Source organism: Drosophila elegans, unplaced genomic scaffold, assembly GCF_018152505.1.
Source record: "Drosophila elegans isolate 14027-0461.03 unplaced genomic scaffold, ASM1815250v1 contig_183, whole genome shotgun sequence".
NCBI lineage: Eukaryota > Metazoa > Arthropoda > Insecta > Diptera > Drosophilidae > Drosophila > Drosophila elegans.
In genome coordinates, this window is record NW_024545550.1 from 10,267,392 (window position 1) to 10,287,300 (window position 19,909).

Sequence of the window (19,909 nt, forward strand, 5' to 3'; positions counted from 1 at the left end):
TTCATTTGAAATATATACTCCTTTCCTTCTCCTCCTCCTCATCGTTCTCCTCGCATTTCCTGGCTAGTTAAATTAAATTTGAAATGTCCTTTGTTAGTGTTAAATCTTTTAAAAATTATATATTCATATTTGATGCACGTATTGTTAGCTTAAAAAGTTCTTGTTGCATTCTTGCGGGATCAGTGTCCCTAAGTTTCGTGGTGAAAAGTCTTGCATTGAGTTATGAAATGGTTTTTCCTTTGCTTGCATAAAGTTTGCCTGGCTGCCTAGGTGCTTAAATAGTAAAGTAATCGTTTTGCTTTATGTCGTTTAGTGTAATACTTGCAACTTGTGACAGTTTTTATATAATAAATATACTTTGCTTATGAAAGTTGTGTCTGTTGTTGAGAGAGAGGATTATATAACTTGTATAGTTATGAAATTTTCTTTCTTTTTTTTTTTTTTTTTTGGTTTCATATCGGGAATCATATTAATTTTCTTTTTGTTGCTCTGCTACTTGTTGTTGCTGTGTGGCTCATTGTTGTTTGTTGTTTTATCTAATTCGTTATTTTAATTAGTTCAATGGAAGGCAAAACATGTGCTGCAGTAGACTTTTATTATTATTTGCTTGCATTTGATTATTATGAATGTTATTGTTACCATTATGATGAAGTTGTTGCGGCTGTTGCTGCTGCTGCTGAAGTTGCTGCAGCTGCTGATGCTGCTGCTGTTGCTGCTGATGTTGCTGTTGTGAGTATGCTGAATGGGGTTGATATTGCTGCTGTTGCTGGTGATAATGTTGCTGCTGGCTGGGATTGTTATTGCTGCCGACTGATCCGCCAGCTCCCGCTGCGCTGTTCAAATGCAGGAGACTCAAATCATCAGCCACGGAATCGTAATCACTGGAATCCTCGCCATAGAGCTGCAAACACATAATTGTTACTACAAAATAAGGATTTTATTTGGGAATTCTTCACTTACCCGCATGTTATACGGATGTAGGTCGCACATTTCGTGGTGTCAGACGCAATCCTCCAGAGACATCAGCAAGGGGTTCACATACTCAAAGCCCTCGAACTCCGATTGATCGATATTATCAATGACATGACTGAGATTTAAAGAAAACAAACGATTAACAAACGATCTCAATTGATGTGAGCAAATCAAGAAGAAGGGTAAAATGCTTAGGGTCAACTTACTCATCATCCGGGGTCAACTGCACGGCCTCGCCGGTGAACTCGGGCGGGAAATTGGCCAGGTCGCGATCTGAGTCTAAGCGTGGCTTGAATGGTGGCGTGACCTGTTTGCGCTCAAGCTGCGTGATTTTTTTGGTGTGCATGAGGATAGTAGAAATCATAATCGATTAGGAAAAACTCCCAGCCAATGGGGCAAACATAAAACATAGTTTCTCTTTTTCATGTCGGTGCGGCTTGAGCATGAATATGACGATGATAAAATTCAATTTTCAAAGTTTTTTTATCGACACGTAAGAAGGGTTCAATGAATGGGCGGCTGAATCGATAGGAGCATGAGCATTACCTGCCATTAGTCTGGATGCTAAACTAAGACCACTTAGAGGTTTATCTCATGCAAGGAATACACCAAAGATAAACTAACACAACTTGCCATCGTTTTTTTTTTTTTTTTTTTGATTTGGGGAACTCGTTATGACTTACGGATCATCTGGCGTTAGCACAGCCGGCTCTTGGGTAAATTGTACATCAAAGTTGCTGGTCACATAGGGATCGCCAGTGTCAAGGTTTGGTATATAAGGCGGTTGCACCTCCTTTTGAGCTATCTTTAACGCGCAGTCGTATACGTAATAATAGATAGATCATTAATGTCCAAGGCAATTACGAAAATTGCTCAACAGTGATTGCCTGTGTTGAATCACTATCAGCAACACAAAGTAAAATAGATGGAACTAGTAACTTTAGACCTGACCTATGTAGAAACAACCATTGGTCTCAATATGAGTTAAGATTATTCTAATCTAGTTTTTTGATTAAAAACCTTTTGCCACACTTTTTATAAACATTTTGTTATCTAGTCACCCTGACACATTATCATCATCATCACAAACAAGTGCACCAGGACACAGAGAGTTAGTATAAGCGTCCCCGGACTCACCAATTCCCAATCCATGTTCTTGAAGAACGGATGGCTGACGATGTCCATGAAGGCGGACTCCCGATGGCAGCCCAAACGGTCAGCGGGATTCTTGTTGAGGAAACCTTTCAACACAGAGGCGGCCCGAACGCTCAGCGAGCGGGGTATACGAATGGTCTTCTCCAGGATCACTTGGAACAGATAGTCCTCCGTGTTCTAGGGATATAGATAGCATATAGTTAGTTAGAACATATATATAGCTAAGAGAAAAGTAAATATCCAACCTGATCGGGATTCTCGGAGGCACCGGCCAGATCAAACGGACTGCGGCCAGCCAACATCTCGTAGAGCAGGACACCCAAAGCCCACCAATCCACGGAGAAGCCATAGTCCTCGCCCCTCAGGATCTCCGGGGCAATGTAGTTGGGTGTGCCGCAGAATGTGGACGTGGTGTCGCCCGAACGAATGCCCTCCTTGCACATGCCGTAGTCCGTGAGCTTGATGTGGCCCTCGTGGTCCAGCAAAACGTTGTCCAGCTTCAGATCGCGATAGATGATGCCCTTCTCGTGCAGGAAGTTCAGCGCCAAACTAATCTCGGCCGCATAGAAGCGGGCATGCTCCTCGGGCAGTCGCCGCTGCCGCTGCATGTGGTACATCAGATCGCCGCCGCGCACAAACTCGATGACGAAGAAGAGCCGCGAGGGCGTCTGGAAGCACGAGTGCAGTCCCACCAGGAATGGATGGTTCGAGGCCGTCTCGAACACATGCTTCTCCGTCTGCACCCAGTCGATGTCCTCGTCGTCGGTGACCAGAGCCTTCTTGATCACCTTCATGGCATAGATGCGCCGTGTGCGTCGCAGCTCCACCATCAGCACCTTGGCATAGCTGCCGCGTCCGATGACGCGTATCAGCTCGAAGTCGTTCAGCGAGTACTGGCGCTGGGTGCCCGGCTCCAGTGGGTCCTCCGGCGGCGGTGGCGCCACAATGTGGGCATGGTCGTGCGACTCGCAGGCATCGGCACCGCCGCCCATCGCCTCGTAGGGCAGCGGCGGCAGCGGCACCGGCATCGGATCGCTGGACTCCTCCGCCCGCTCCTTGACCAGCGGCTCCGGCTGGTCGGTGCAGTGCTTCTGCACCAGCTTATGGCACTTCTTGTGCACCAGCAGCTTGCACTGGATGCACTTGAAACCCTGACGGCCCAGGCCCCAGATTCGATCCTGGCAGTAGGCACAGAAAGCACGCTGAAAGGGCGGAAGTATATATATTAATTAGAGCTTATTGAGCTTCGGGATTTGATAGCCAACTCTTACCCGGTTGAAACGCTTGGCCTGGAAGATGTGTCCATTGACGCGATACAATTTGCGCCAGCGTCGAGCACCGCGTCGATAGATGCTGCCTGGATGGGAATATATTTTTAGAGCAGGCATAATCAATAACTTAGCTAAGGGCCTCTTCTCGTTAACCACTTTAAAATCACTATTAGAGTACTGTCTGCTATGGCACTTGTTAAATCTTTCATTAGCCACTTTAAAATCAATAATATTCTAGTTACTACTATCTATTACTTTTTAAATCCTAATAACAATAATAACAATTTTAAATTTAATTGGCATTATGGAGTGGCGAATGATTTACATTGATTTTCGAATCCACTGATTTGCAAATTAAGTCTTATCGATAGACCAGATTTTCAGATGCTAATAAAATTTAAATCTGTAACAGTTTTTTATGATTAACTAAGTTCAATAAAATGATTTTCATTTGTCGGATAACTCTAAATTATAAAACTTACTTAGACAGTGTATTATTTTTGTGATCAATTGAAGATTTTATTTTCAAAACACTTTGTGAATTACTAAAAATTGGCTGAATATGAGCGAAATTAAAAACTGGAACCGGCTCGCTTGGGTGTCTTATGAATCAGAAAAGCCAATGAATCAATAACAAATAGTTATCTTTAAGCTAGCTTATTTATAATGCAAAGTTAACTGTTCACAAAGGTTCTTTTTTATGTTGTTTTTAAATAAAAAACAGATCGATTAAATAAAGAACCCTAACAACATCACACTTACGATCTTCGCCATCGCAGGACAATCCCGGCGCTTGAGGAACATTGGGGAATACTGAAAAGACAAAACCAAAGGCAGTTGATTAAATATTTTACATTACTTATGATTTTCATAAAGTATAAAGTATATAGAAATCATTAATTGTAGGGCATGCTTACGGCAGGCTAGTTTGCCCATTGGGTAAATCTTTTTTTTTTCCCTGCCGCAGTTCGGTCGCTTATCAATTTAATGAGATTTCGCTTGGCGATTCTTTACTTATAAACGGATTCTTGCCGAGCCACATGAAAGTGCCTGATTTTAACCGTGGCCTGTTGACATGCCAGCACCCACTCCTCAACTGAGCCAATGCGATTGCCAAACACTGGCAGTATCTTATCTCGGTGCCACGCACCATATAGAGAAAATAAAGAGCGGGAGAGATACTAGTAAACAGTCGGAGAGATACAGATACGAAGATACAATTTGGAAAGGGGGTACAGCAGATACACTTCGCTCTTTTCCGAGTAATGGTAATTAAGCTTTTCCGGGAGACCAACAGACCAGCAAACCACCAGCCATCAATTGGGACCAATTGTTCGGCCATCAGATATGTGTATATTCTGTCGGCAGCAACAACCGCTCATCGCTCATTCATAATTCAATTAAAGTGTCGCCCCAGGGAGCCTAGGGTTCAATAAATTCGCCTGTCCGTCTGCAAGGTTATAAAATTCTAATGGACTCGGATGCCACATATTGCCCCATGCCTTGCATTGACCTAGAATTTTCAGTTGTTTCTACATTCTCCACTATGTAATGTATATTGTGCCCCTCACCGGTTTTGCTTATCAATTGTGATAGGACCTACACAATTTGTTTGGACTGCGCTCTTGTTGTTGCTTTTGGTGTTTTTGCTATTTGTATTTTTGCCGGTTTGTATTTTACGCCTCGTAAATGCCTTGCCTTGTGGAGATAAGGCGGTCAGAATTTATAAAATGACTAGGAACACGGGGAACTTTGGCTAAACACAAAAGGCGCGATATGCATTATTAGTCATTAACACGGGGGGTGAGGAGGCTAAGCAGTCAGAAGGTCGCGGCGGAAGGAAAAGATTGCTGTTCGGTATCAGATTTAACGATTTTCATATCAAATAACCATTGATATTGTCATTTTTGGTCTTGAATGGCGATTAACTTTAAATAATTATTTCAGGATTTGTAATCTTTTATTTTTTTTAATACGTATGTTGTTTCAAACATATCCACTAGTGTTGTTGCTTTAATGTATCAACCACACATCATAAATAAATAACCACATATCATAGTTAGATTTATGAATTTTAGTTCCTAGCAAAAACTGAAATTATAATTTATTACATTATTGATTTGTAATAAAACATCACTTGTCTTTGGCTTGTAAAACATAATAAGTTTAAAATGCTTAAAACTAGCATTTTGTTAAAGTTCAAGTAAGGCAAGTGCACCCGTTTCTGATCTACATGGAATCCACACATTGATTAATTGGCAATTTAAATGAGACTCTTCACTAACACGATGCTCCGCCGGTCATAAAAGTGGCCGTTTGAGTGCTGTATATTTGGGCCGCCTCGCAGAAGCCGCTCCAGATGATCATTGTGATGGGGTGTTTTGGGGGTGGTAGGGGATGTAAGGGGGTGTTTTGTCTGTCTTGAGTATGCGGTCAGTTCAGAGGTCACCGGAGACCAGTTGAAACACTTGAGAAACGCTCTTATGAAAACGCGCGAAGCGTCGTCACCGCGCGACTTTCAGCTACGAACTGAGACGGCGACTTCTCGCCACAAGAAAAGCATAGGCAAAAAGTAAAACAGAAATAACAAAAACAGAGAAAATCGAGAGCCAAAACCGAAACCAAGACCAAAAAGCACAACAAAAGAACAATAAGCCCAAGTGCCTCAAGTGGCCGATTGAATTGTCACCGCCGTACTCCGATTGGGAGCAAGTGAGAGCGCGACGAATGGCTTCGCCGATAAGATCGGGGCTGGCACTTCCATAAAATTAAGTACAACGCATGCGGTGGAAAATCAATAATTTATTGCAAATAATAAATTTGGATAAGCCCTTATTTATGGCACTTAGTTTGCCATGTTTCAGATGGCCCGAAAGGTTTGAAAGCCATAAATTAGTGGGCTAAACGTATAAAAACATGGGTTTTTTAAATGGTTAGCTGCTTATAATAACGTTGAATTATTTTCAATGGAATGTCAAGCCAATGTAAGCTTACCAGTTTTATCTTTATTTTTTTTTTGCCGTCTAAAGTCAACTCTTAGTTTTTTTTAATAACATAATATAGGCGTCTAAAAAAAAAAACTACTTCTAAAATTTTAAGTCTTTAATTGGCTTGGGGATTAGAAACCATTTTAGTTGTCAGAAACATTTTGAAAGAAATCACTTTTAATCCAAAACTTAAAATAACAATTCACAAACTTAAAAATAAAATATATATTATAACACTACAACTTATATGTAGTTGTGTTTATAAAACCTTTGAGTTAATTAACATAATTAACATAAACTTAATTTTAACAATACTTTTTTGTGAAAACAAATAATTTAGAACTCATTTTATATAACAAAGGAACATAAATATCTATATTATAGCTATAGGCCTTTGTATTATGTTTCTGAATTCTCCCAAAGAGACACCATTTCCATTTACCTGTCGCATAGGCCGGTTCGATTTCCTCCTCCGACTGCAGCTGATGCTGCGACATCTGCTGCGAGGGCGGTGCCACGCCCATGGGCACAGTGGGTATGGGCACGGGAATGGGCAGCCGCTCGTAGTGGATGCACTCGTGGTGATACTGCTGATGGTGATGCCCGTGCCCGTTGTGAATGGTGCCCAGGACACTGCTCCGGCCACCAATGCTGCCGCCTGCAATGCTGCCACCGCCGCATCCGTTCAGGCCACTCCCGGCACTGCCACTGTGGTGACTGTGATGGTAGTCCATCAGCATGCCCGGCATGCCCACGGCCACCATGGTGCCCGGTGCTCCCCCTCCACCTCCTCCTCCTCCGCTGCTGCCACCGCCCGAATCGTCCGTCGTCGTGGTGTTCGTATTGTGACACCGACTGGAGCACCTGCCCAGCGATCCACTGCCGGCGCTGTGGTGTCCCAGGCTGCCCATGTGCCCCGGATGACCCATGACCAGCATGCCGCCCATGATGGAGCCGCCGCAGCCCTGACTGGAATCCGATCCGGAGTCGTGGCCCTGGCACACGGCACCCGCCGATCCCGGACGACTGAGGCTTGTGTGCGGTGGCGTCACCGAGGCCGTCGTCTGCATATAGTGATGCGTATACGGATGCGGATGCGGCACATCATAGTCGCCCGTATCGATGTGACCCGACGACATCATGCCAATGCTGCCTGTACTGCCTGTGCCCACGCCCACTCCAACGCCCCCTTGCAGGCAGCCCAGCGATCCGTGGGCACTGCCATGATGACTGTGACTGTGATGGCTGCCATGGTGACTCCCATGGGCACTGCCACTCCGGCTGTGCATCGAAACGCCACGGGTCAGCGTGTTGTTCGCCGACTGAATGGAACTGACCACCGCACCGCGGCACATGATGTCCGACAGCTGGTTGGCCTGAATGTCAAAGTACTTGGACTGGATTATGTTCGAAATCGGAATGGGATGAGAATAGAATGGATATAACCAGGTCAGTGATATAGGTGGTTGTTTTAACCTCAATTTTGGGTTTGAACTCAGCTTGATGTTGGCTTAAAGATATGGTATTACATGTATTTTTCAAAGTTATATCTCAAGTTCATCTAATCATCTAGAGGTAAAAACAGTCCTTAGTTGTTAAAAACATATAATAACAAAAAACAATAAAATAGATGCAGTTAAATGATGAAAACCAAAATGAAAAATCCTTACTATAACACTTATTAATAAAAAGTACAAATATATTGCAACAAAGACCAACTTATCAACGGGAGTGTATGACATATATCATCATAGCAATTGCCGCCTTTGAGTAATCTGTTACATATGTGTAACCAATTGATAGCTTCACAAATGACAAATGTGATTGAGTCACTGGAAAATAATTATTCAATGCAATTAATAGCATTTTAAAGAAACGTTTTTATACTTCGCTTAAGCAATATGAGTGTTCAATTAGGATTCAAATGATAGACCTGTCTGAAAATATATGAAATATCGTTCTTTAGGATTTGCCTTAATTTAAATAAAAAGTTAAACGAAAAAGTTTATAGTAACTTGTATAATATAATAACACTTCTGCTTCTATCTAAAATAAAAATCAAAATAAATTCAATCTCCTACTACTTATCTCCTACTCTAAATTAAGTTAACTGACTTTTATCAAAAAGTGTAACCTTTATTGGAATGTAGGTGCAAACAATGATTGATGAGAAATCAATTGTCCAGTTTGGCCATCAACTAGTGATTGAAAATGAACTTGAACACAGATCCCATGGACTTCCTCCACCCCTTCAAGCTGAGTTCTTGGTGAAAATGAAACCGACAATGATCCGAATACCTGCGGACTATCCAGCTGGTCGAGCGATTGTCTCCGTGCCGCATAATCCAAATGTGTCATCAGCTGCTGGGCAGCTGGGCAATTTTTATTGGAGTGCAGGTGCTGCTGCGACGACGTGAGCAGCGGCGGCGGTGGCGGTGTGATGGAACCGCACGGAGATCCTGGACAAGGACTCGAGCAGCGGGATCGACAGGTGGGGCTGTAGCAGAGGTTGCCACTGCCCTGCTGATTGGCCGATGGTGTGCTGGGGCACGTTTGCGATTGCTGTTGCTGCTGTGATTGCTGTTGATGCTGCTGCTGGTGCTGCTGTTGTTGCTGCTGCTGCTGTGGCAGGCACGGCTGCTGCTCCTCCTCCTCCTCCGGCTGCGCAATATTGACCGGAAGTGGGGCACATTGCGTCAAACGGCGCGGCGATCGTCCACGATCCACAGTCGTGGCGGACCAATAGCCCCAGGCCATGATGAATTACTTAGTTACAAATTTTTCACTTCGCGTCGCGGTAATTCAGTTTATTTTCTAAGCTTTTGCTTTGTTTGATTTTGATCTCGTTTCACTTTTAATATTGTTTTATAGTTCCTTTGCAATTGTCTTGTTTCTGAGATTAGTTAACGTAGATTTGGATTAGCTCACGCACTCAAAAATGGAAGTGGCTTTACAAGCTGCACTTGCCCAGTGGGCAGAAACCACAAATTAAAAGTTGTACTTCAAAGAACTGGATTTAATCGAGTTTTGGATTTCATTTGCCATTCAGCATGGGTTTGCTTTCAAGGTTATTACAAACTAAAACTCTCAATAGAATTCATTAAAACTTCATACTGTGTGTTGAACAAAAACAAACTAGGTTGTACTGAATTTCATTCAAAATTCAAATATGTATACCAATTTGATTTTTTCTATTATTCTTTTCTTTTCTGTTTTACACAGGTAGGAGAATTTTTTCAGTTTATGGCACAATGCATTTAATTTTATTAGCTTTGCAAAGAATTGAACCAAAGTTTGGTTTTATATATTAAATATACATTAACCACTATCCCATCGAACTATCTCATCAAGCTAAGCTTAAGCTTGAATCCTATTCTGTGACAAAAAACCGAATTAATTTCACTGCAAAATACTTGATTTATTTTCTCTTCATGCCAGCGTTTCTTGACTAAGTACTTCCAATATTTCTACTTAGCATAGCACAGCTCCCCATTCACAAATGGAGCGTATAACAAATTGGATAAAATGGAGAGGAACATGGAAAGTGGGGAAAGTGGGGAAAGGAGAGAAAGTAAATCGCGAAGAAAAGCGGAACAAGGTCCCAGTTGCAATTACAGTTACATGGCACAGTGCAGCAAACTATGCAAAGCAAAGTTTCAAAGCCAAACGACAGGCGGTATCCCCTATATTCCGCCCACTTCGCTGATCTCGCAGTTTATAATGATTGATTAAAAGAAAAAAACTCAGACACACAAGGATGTGGCCGTGAGAAGGGCGTTGGGCGTTGGGTGGTGGGCGGTGGGTGCTGGACGATGGGCAATGGGCGTGGCCGGTTGCAGACGCCGCAGAAACCACACCTAAAAAAAAATATATAAATTGTGTAATAATGGGAAAGGCAAGAGAGAAAGGAGCGGGGAAACCGAGAGAAATGCAAGTCGAACAGCTGACAACTCTGTCAGAGGACACGCACACACACGCACACACAGACACGCACGCCTGGAGAAATTGGTAACCCACACAGAGACATTGCTGCGACAATCACAAACAATTTAACCCAAGTCAAACGAGCGCACAAGTTGCTGCAAATTGACAAAGGCGTGAAAGGCAGGAAAGAGCGAGCAAAAATTAGAGAGAAAGAGGGAGAAAAAGCGACAGAGAAAGCACGAGAAAATCGGAGAGCGAATCACTCGACGCGCGCAGGGAAATTCGCTCACAATCGCCCTTTTAAGTATGCAATCTTCTGTTGCCATTCCTCCATTTCTACTACAGTGCACACTCTTTGTAGGTAATTTATAAAATTCTATTATTTCATAATACAGATTAAAATCAGTGACATTTCGTTTTAAAGGGAGGGAGGATTTTTAGAAAATCGCTAAAGATTTTAAGGAAGGCCGGTTTAAAAAGTTATTTTTATATAACCGAAAGTCGGATTTTTGTAAATTCTCTGATTGAATTTTTTCCTGGCTTGAAAATGTTTTTTTAAAGGCACCGTTCGATTGAATTTTAAATCTATTAACAAACAAAAATAGTCGTTTGTCTGACGTGTTTTTTACCTTTGCTTTGAAACATTTTATCCAAACCTCATTAACTTTTACCTACTCGAATAAGTTCACTGTTTTGAGCGAGCACTGTATTCCACTTAAGACCGAGCCCGAGCCCGAGCCAAACACCCACCCAGCCATGCATTCAAGTGTAAATAGAAAAATTTCTTCAAGTGTATTGGTAGGTCACATCGCAATCGCTTGCTGTTTAGACAATTGAAATTAAGTACTCCACTTTCATGCATAATTCGCATGATTAACGAGGGTCGAAGTGGGTCGAAAAGGGGGTGGCGGCGAGGTCCTTAGGTGGACAGCATCCACTTGACACAAGAGCCTTGTCGTGACAAGGCAAGCAGATCCCTTTGTTTGGCACTCATTTTCTTCGGGTTTTTCCTTATTTTCTGTGCTATCTGCTGATGATGCAGTCTCTAGTGGCTGAGGGGGCGCTAGGGGCGGTAACGAAAAGGATCTGATGCATTTTCGAATTAAATTTAGTCAGGGTCCTTTACCGCCCACACGAAATCCCCTGGCTTCCCTCTTTCGCTGCCTGTATCCCTCAGCGTTTGCTAAATATAAACACTCCGCCGGCATTGTTTTCCCTGCAATTGGAGCATGAATATTGGTTGCCTGGTTGTTTGTCCAGGATGGAAACAGAGTATCCCAAACAGCCCAACAGTCCAGCCACCCATAGCAAAACCCGTCTGCGCCACTTTATTGAAGCCCCTATTGTGGGCAAAACCAAAGTTCTGAAATCCCCGTGCACTAAGCTAGATTAAAGCTGATTTGCAACCATGAAAAATATTTAACTAGCTTTGAATACATGTTTTTTTTAAAAGCTTGCAAGATCATACAACAAATCCCAATCGTTTGATTACATTCGTAAACATTTTATGCTGGTCTAATAAAAATTAAGTTATAACAAGATCAAGTGAAAGTTTAACTACCTGTAATTTAATTTAACAAATTTCATTTTTATCTTTTTAATAAACAATTTTTTGTTGTTCTTCCATGACAATAAAAAAATCATTGCAATGCAAACGCAACAATTATTAAAAAATTTTTTTATTTAGATTTTGTATAAAAAGAGGAAAGTTCATATACAGGGAAAACTAGGGAAAGATCCTAACATCCTAAACTTGCATAGAAATCTCAAATAGATGGACTAAATTAAATTTATTTATAAATTATCTCAATATACGATCTCACAAAAAACCCAAAAGTTTATTGACTAAATATTACACAAGGCTATTGTTTATTATTCACTACCCTACTTAAGAGCGGAACAGCCTAAATAAGCACAGCTTACATCAGAAAACCATCAAATTTTGATATTTAGCCCGTCACGCCCCGAATTATTGACCATTCAAGCGCCCCAATCATCCGTCCCCTTTATCTTTGGCAAACAAGCGTGGGGAGTCGTGTTTCTTGCGATACTCGTACAATAACGATAAACATAAGCAGGCGATGGTCGCCAGGAGGACGGCGAAACCATCTTCAGGCCACCGGGGATGCAAGCCCGGCCAAGAAGCATCAATAGTTAAACATCAATTTGGCTTTTTCAGTGACGTCAAGCGAGGCCAGTTCACCTGCCACCCGGCTAAACCACCGACAGTTATAAAATTTCTCACAGCATAACAAAGAGAAAAACGGCAAGATGGGAAATGCCATAAAGTTTGCACTCAAAAAGAAATGCATAACGCTAAAGTTTACTATCCAACTTATTCCTTTTCATATTAAAAATTGCTACTTTAATTTTCAGTGATAATAAAAAGAACGTTTTAAAATATTTTGAGACTAAAGATCTAGCATATTTCAGAAATTACGTAGATTTCTAAACAATCACTAGCTAAAGCAAAACAAAAAAGCCTTGAATATGTTTAGTTAGAACGAGAGTGGTGCTACAAAAAATATTTTTTGATTACCACTTTAGTTTTATAACCAACTAAATTAAATTATCAGATGCGAATAAAAACATTTGTGGCCCATACATATAAGCCAAACTTTTCCTCAGTGCAAAAGCGATATGGAATAAGCATGCAAAAAGAGGCAGCCAAACGGACGTCATGTGCATATGAAATTCAGGGCCTACCAACCATCCTGCCATCCCGGCATCTCGGCTTCGTCGCTAACCCCGCACAACCCCTCAACCGACCCAAAATAGGCTTTCTTGTTTGCTGAACTAACAATAATTTCATTAAGCCCAATGGCATCATTAAAATTTTCCCCAACAATCATAATGGGGCCCAGCCAGCAAGCGAACTTAGAACCGAATCATCTACCATCGACTTCAGAAGAAACCTAAAAACAAAAAAAAGAACACAGAACAGAAACAAAACCCCAGGGTACCCGAAAAGCAGTGGAAAAAAGTGGAAATTTGCTGATTTAACTTTGGCGGAGGCGGCCCACACACCTGGTACGAGTGAAAGCCTTCGGGCCAAAAAGAAACGAACAAGTTTAAATGGCAAGGCGACAGCTTGGCCAGCAAAACGCTTTCCACAAAGAATAAAAGGAAATTGTTTCGCCCTGCAGCTTCTTCCTAGCCCACTGACTCATATACATATACATATAAAAATACATATACACTATATATACTATATATGTTATATATGCATATTTAATGGATCCATCTCGGGTATATGGTATAGGTTGGTTTGGGCCAAGTTTTTGGGAAACCAGACGGTCGCAGAAGTGCAAGCAGCGCTTGATGAAGTGCAAATGCCTGGGGTCAAGTTTAGGGTGGGGATTCTCGCACACAACCACACACTCACACACACACACAGCATCATATCGCCGACGGTGTGTGTGTGAGTGTGTGGTTTTGTTTGCCAGTGTCTGGCACACAGCAGCCAAAAAATCGTAAAAAAAAAAAATCGTAATGCAGGAAAAAATTTTGAAGGGAAAAGGACCAAATATGGAAATCAATTCTTCGATTTTATCAGGACTTTTTAAATCACGACATATTCTGCAGCATGATTTTGTCATTAAGTTGCGAATGCATTTAAATAAAATTTGTATAGGTTTTCGTTTGTCTTCTTTTCAATCCTATATTTGAAAATATCATATCATATAATAAAGTAAGCAAAAAGGGTAAAAATATAATACTTCATGTTTTAAATCCTAAATGTTCCAAATTTAGAATAAAATAACATTCAATGCAATTTAAGAAACTGAACAAGAACATTAACAATACAGGTTTTCTTATTAATGCTGATTACAAATTAAAATCTCAATTTGTATTATATACAATATTCATATTTTTATGTAGAGCTTAAAAGCCTGTGGCCCTACGCTTAAAACATATTGATCTAGAAACTTGACAAAAATTTAATTTTTTGCTGAAAATTCTATGCTCCTACATTTAAAACATATAGATCTATAAATCTAATAAATCTAATCTCAAATCTTCTTATTAAAACTCAACAAATGGACTACTTTCCTAATAGCGAAATGTATTGATTTAGCGAATTACGGTCATAAACTCAAGTCACCGTTGGAGCCCCTAAAACGGTTCACATCTTTAAGGTTACACACTTATAAAGTTTGTGCTTCATTAGCAGCCCCAAAACTTTCATTCAAGAAACAGTCACAAATTTATGTTAATCATTCACGTCCTTAGCCTTTTTGGCTGTCTTTTTTCACCCCCTTGTGTTCAAGGAAAATTGTATGGCAACTAATCAGAAATGTACGACAACTTCGGCAAAACAGTCAAAAAGTATTGCCCAGGGGCAATTGATTTTTTTTCCGTGAGATTTTCGGGTCTTGCCGAGGAGAACGAACAGAAATGTTTAAGAAAATAATTATATGGAATTATGTTGTTCACTGATTAGTACTTTTATTTCCAACTTCCAACTTGGGTTTTTTCTATTTTCTTTTGTTAATTCACACCGCTGAAACTCGTTATGCCGTTAGCTGTGCAAATCCATGTATATTTGTATATATTTATATATATATATATATATATAATTATGTATTTGTTTGTGGAGTCCGGAGAGTTGTATCTTTTAAATCGAAATCCGCACGGCACTTCCTCACAGGCGAGCGGCCAACGCGCGAGTGAAATGCCGATGCAGAGAAGTATGCTAGGGAAATTTTCCAGGGAGAAAGTAGCAGAGAGCAGTGGGAGAAAGCAGTAGAGAGCATGACTACTTCAATGTCAGGTGACGCACACTGCTGCTCCATAAGTCCTATAGGGAATATGTCCTTTATGTTTGAAGAGAGAAGGCAAATAAAAGCCGCAGACCGGCGCTTTAAGCATTGCCATCTCGGATGAAATGGATGGCAATACCTTTCTTTTCGGCTCAGCTGTTTTTTGTGGCAACTGGGGAAATGCTCTCTTTCTCTCTGCCGCTTCTCCTTGCCATAGCTATCTCTCTCTCGGGTAATGGCATCTTGTGTATCGACCTTATGGGCCCACAAAAAAAGTTTTTCGGACCTGGACAAAAGTTTTTAAGTGTGTACGTGTGTGTCCTGGACAGAGTTGCCATATTGCAGGCGCATAAATTATACTGGTAGCTTTCAGAATCTAGACTTTTTGTTTTGTTTTGTTCTAGGGGAGAGTAGAGGTTTTTGGTGGCCGGAGATCAAGCCGGAAGGCAAACCAAAAACCTACAAATGCACACATGTACACAAAACGAGAAAAAAGTTAAAAAAAAAAACATAAAAAGAAAAAAAAATAAAGACAAACAAGAGAAACAACAGAGAAGTCAAAACAAGGACTAGTAAAAAATGCAAAACACGCATACCAACAACCATTTACTAATCAACAGAGCAACAATAAGCACACAAACAGAAAACATGTACGGACTACAAACACATACACACAGACAGACAGGACATCCTAACATATGCAAGAGTGCGTGTAACGGTAACGTAATACCTTGACAATGTCCCTCTCTCTTACACACATGCATACACTCGCAGGGACATACGCACACAGAATGCTTTTAATACATTTTAAGCCGCATTTTTTCACACGTGGCCACATAACAAAAAAAAAAGTGAGAACATTACAAGACCGAGGCTCCCGACGAAAAAATAACCTGGCCCTTAGTTTTCAAAAATCATTGCATACTTTCTGGCTACTGAATAGGAAAGAAGCCAAATAAATCGCTTTTGAAACCATAATATCTATGATTGTGATTTGGAATTGGATAAATTAAGTTTAAGTTTGAAACCTTTAAAAAAAGTTTTCAGATGTTTTCATAACAAAAATTTCAAAAATATTTTGTATTTTAAATATAAATATCATAATTTTAAAAAGCTTGAAAGATAATATCAATTCTGTAGATGTTCCTATATCACCCCCGAGTATACCCCTTTAAAAGTACCCGGTAATAGCAACAACTAACATGTTGTCCCTACACACTTTATTTTTTTTCCTCATATGGAGATATGTATGAGAGGGTGCTATAGCCACAAAATATCAGGAAGCTTGGTCCCCAGCACAAAAACAAAGCCGCATAAAAAGGGAAGCGGAAACTGTAACACCCTCTCCATCAAACCCCCTCTCCTCGAGCAACTTTGTTTGGTGCGACTGGCAGTTATCATATCTGCTGGGCCGTTAGTTGCCTTTTTTTTTGTTTTTCAGAGCCATGTTCGGAAAAACCAAATGACCACAGGTATGGAATGACCAAGGATAATGCGGATAACTTGAAAAATGTAAGTGGCTTCTGGTTTTTTGCGAAACTCACATTGGTAGCAAATGGTTTGAGCAAATCTTAAAAAATCGTGAAATCTTAGATTTATAGTTATAGTTAGATTTATCTTACTAAATACTTTAATTTATTTTATTAGTTAAAGAATCAAATCTGAAGTTCCTAAGGTTTTTTTTTTAAATCTCTTAAAATTATCGGACATACTTGACATATTAATTAAGACAATAATGTTGTCCAAAAATTTCTACTAACTTATAGGGTATTCCATGTTCATTATGTTTCGAACCCTTAGGTTCAACTTTTTTTTAGTAATTTACGAAAGGGTTTTGTGTTTGTCATTTGCCGAACCAAAGTGGTAAGCGAAACCTTTTTGTTGTTGTGGTAAGCATAATTAAGCACAACACTCGGATGAGATCGCCAAAAACCACACAACATGAAAATTGAAATTCCAAAAAAAACTGGCGAAAACTTAAACCCACACGAAGCAAACAATTTAATTATAATGAATTATAAATGGGCCCGGCGCGCCAAGATCCAAGCGGAATTTATATGCAAATAAGTAGGAGACAGGGAAGAGTAAACAACAAAAAAATGTAGAAGAACGCTGCCTGCCTAAGGCAATTGCCGTAAGACAGGGGCTTTTCAAGAATGTGAGTGTGTGTACGGGTTAATTAATATTTTATGTTATTAACTCGAGTGGATGCTGCTGCCTCTAGATGCCGGCAAAGCTGAAAAGCAGCCGGGAAACTCACGAGGAAAACTCAAGTATATTGAGCTAATAAGACTCGCTGCGCTCACACAATGTTTAATCAGGCCTAAATGTTTATGGGCTTGGTTAAATATTGGAAGCTAAGACGAAATGTGTAGCTCATGGGCTAATTAATTAATAGGCCACTGCCTACTTTGCGGCAGCAGCAAAAAACATTTAAAAACTTGGAGAAATTTTAGTAAAATTTAAAAGTTGCCTCCCCAATGTTTGCTATAAACAATGCAGATAATGATTCTTTAGATAGATAACAAATACTATCAGTTGAGCTTTATGCTATATCACACCAAAACCACATCGATAAGAAAGTGACCCTTTTAGATAAACGAATTAACTTATTTAAACAAGTTAGGAAATATGCTTGTAAAAGCCTTTTATATTAAAAAAATTATGTTCTTCAAAATATATATAACCTTACCTTCAATATTACAAATTTGCTAATTTCGCAAGTACAATAATATTTCTCGAATTTTAAAACAAGTTAAAATCTAAACTATTTAACTATGTATACATGAAGAATATACATTTTTTGTATGTGCAAATAATTGTATTGCTACACTTTTTCTGATTCTTTTCAAACCCGGAAAGCTATTTTCAAATAGGAAACGTTCTGAAGAAAACAAAAAAACAACAAACTCACCATGAATGACTAATTGGGAATCATAGTTCATTTCGTAAAGTCGTATGGCCTCGTCCAGTTCCATTTTCGTTGATATGGTGCAGGGATCGTTCTCCTCATCTACCCATTTTATGGTAAAGGGCTGCAATAATTCAAACTTCATATAAAACTGATTACCTTTAAATTATTAAAGGTATTGTTACCTGATCCAGGGGAAACCGGCAGATGTTGCGGATCTCGTAGCATAGCTCTTCGTACGAGATATTCTTGTTGACGGTGGTAATGATGATCTGGCCGTTATAGGCGGTCTTCACCGTAATGCTATTGGGTGTATTGGCCATGTTCATGCTGGCGCTATTCAAGCTGGCGCTGCTGCCGTCGTTTAGAATTTGCGAGGGCATTTTCTGCATTTGCTAGCTGGCTTAAATGGTTTGATAATACGTAACACAGAGAGACACACAAATTGATAACAGAAAACTGCAAAAATAAGAAGAGCTAAAAGTTAAAGATATATAGTAACTGGTATACAAAGACTTCTTCATGAAAATAAGAAGACAATTTTTGGTAGATATATAATTATAATGGATTTTAAAATAAATTAAGGTTCTACCTCTTGACTATTGACTATTTTAAGTAAAAAAAAATATTAAAATTAAACAGACTTGAATTCTAAGTTATTGTTCGACTGTATGAGTATCTCATATCTCAAAGTTCACAAGTACATAAGTGAAATGGAGAGAAGTTCAAGAATTTCAAACACACTTCTTCCGCTCTCTCTCGTTGTCTTTCTCTTTGAATCCCGATTTGAAATCCCGCCCAAAACGAAATGTCAACTTTGACATTTGTGGCACGCGCACAAACACAAACAAAAGCAAACTGCATGCCACAGGTTGTTGTTTTTCCTATTGTTGTTGCTGCAGTAAATGCAGAGACAAACATAAAATGAAAAAGACAAAACAAACGCGAATGAATCATGCGCAACGCCCACAAGACAATAGAAGAAGAAAAGTAAATGGAATTAGCAAGCCAAAGCGGGTGTGCAAATTAGTTTATTTTTACTCCTGTCCTCTCTATTTATTGCCCCCTATTTACTCAAGTATTTGAGCGTAATTAATGCGGTACATTGACCAAGGTAACTGTTAAAAGTACCCACTTGGCAACAACAACAGTGCAACAAAAGAGCGAATGAGAGAGCGGGGGGCACAAAGAGAGAGCGGTAGCGTCGACAACCTGTTTTTGCTCATTAGCATTTTTAAATTAAGACGCCGCTTTTTTAACTTCAACACTTGCAAGTAAAAACTTAAGCTTAAGCCCTTGACTCACACTAGTTTCTTGAGTTTGTTTAACCACAAAAATAAGCACAGAACGCCGCACAAAAACACTGAGTCGACAAATCATACAACACAAAACATTTAAATTAAAGCCAATCGGTGTGCCACATACATTTTAATAAAATCACTGACACTCGCACTCTTTTAATCAATTGTTATGGCTTAAACAAATTAAAACTAACATTGCTGTTCCTCCGTTTACTTTGCTTTTTTGGAAGGAGAGCACAAAGCGGAGAGCAAAAGCAAAAAGAGTGTTGCAAATCGCACAGATTCCGGTTTTTACGAACATTGTTTGAGTTTGGTATTTAAATACCAGAGAATTTAATAATTTAGTGTAAAGATTAGGTGGTATTTTGATGTTTATGCGTTCTTACTAATCTCAGGGCCTGGAAAAACATTTTCGCCGTTAAAAACTGATATTTTTGAAATTTAAAACTGTTATCTTTTGTATAATTTTTCTGTCCAACAAAACAAAACTAATTATTTTCCAGAAGTTATAAGCTGAATTATAAAATATTATATAGAAAGAATACACATGATAGAATTATATGAATACATGTTGGTATGATTAGAAAATTCTTTTAGAACAACCAAATTTTCTTTCACCAGTAAT

At 39.8% G+C, this 19,909-nt stretch overlaps 1 protein-coding gene across 7 annotated transcripts; it reads right to left on the reverse strand.

Annotated features, from left to right (window-relative positions):
• Positions 1 to 787: 787 nt before the first annotated feature.
• On the reverse strand, positions 788 to 19,528 carry LOC108144522 (atypical protein kinase C). Of its 7 annotated transcripts, none has more exons than XM_017269465.2 (10): positions 19,289 to 19,528; positions 18,169 to 18,442; positions 17,987 to 18,107; positions 4,161 to 4,211; positions 3,399 to 3,484; positions 2,373 to 3,329; positions 2,110 to 2,304; positions 1,179 to 1,294; positions 961 to 1,087; positions 788 to 901 (listed from the first exon to the last, which is right to left on the reverse strand). In XM_017269465.2, the coding sequence occupies exons 2-9, from the start codon at positions 18,373 to 18,375 to the stop codon at positions 1,000 to 1,002; spliced, it is 1,821 nt and encodes a 606-aa protein (XP_017124954.1). In that variant the 5' UTR covers positions 18,376 to 18,442; positions 19,289 to 19,528; the 3' UTR covers positions 788 to 901; positions 961 to 999. The 7 variants fall into 7 exon arrangements, with proteins under 7 accessions (XP_017124954.1, XP_017124955.1, XP_017124952.1 ...); XM_017269466.2 differs by having other exon boundaries at positions 19,409 to 19,527; XM_017269463.2 differs by lacking the exons at positions 17,987 to 18,107; positions 18,169 to 18,442; positions 19,289 to 19,528 and adding exons at positions 6,828 to 7,782; positions 8,684 to 9,340.
• Positions 19,529 to 19,909: the final 381 nt, after the last annotated feature.

Excerpts from the sequence above, each read along its gene's own strand:
- LOC108144522 (XM_017269463.2), bottom strand. The coding sequence starts at position 9,142 with ATGGCCTGGGGCTATTGGTCCGCCACGACTGTGGATCGTGGACGATCG. Across the intron at positions 3,485-4,160 it reads GTCCTGCGATGGCGAAGATC|GCAGCATCTATCGACGCGGT; the intron begins GTAAGTGTGATG and ends ATTCCCATCCAG. Across the intron at positions 1,295-2,109 it reads AGAACATGGATTGGGAATTG|CTTGAGCGCAAACAGGTCAC; the intron begins GTGAGTCCGGGG and ends AAAATCACGCAG.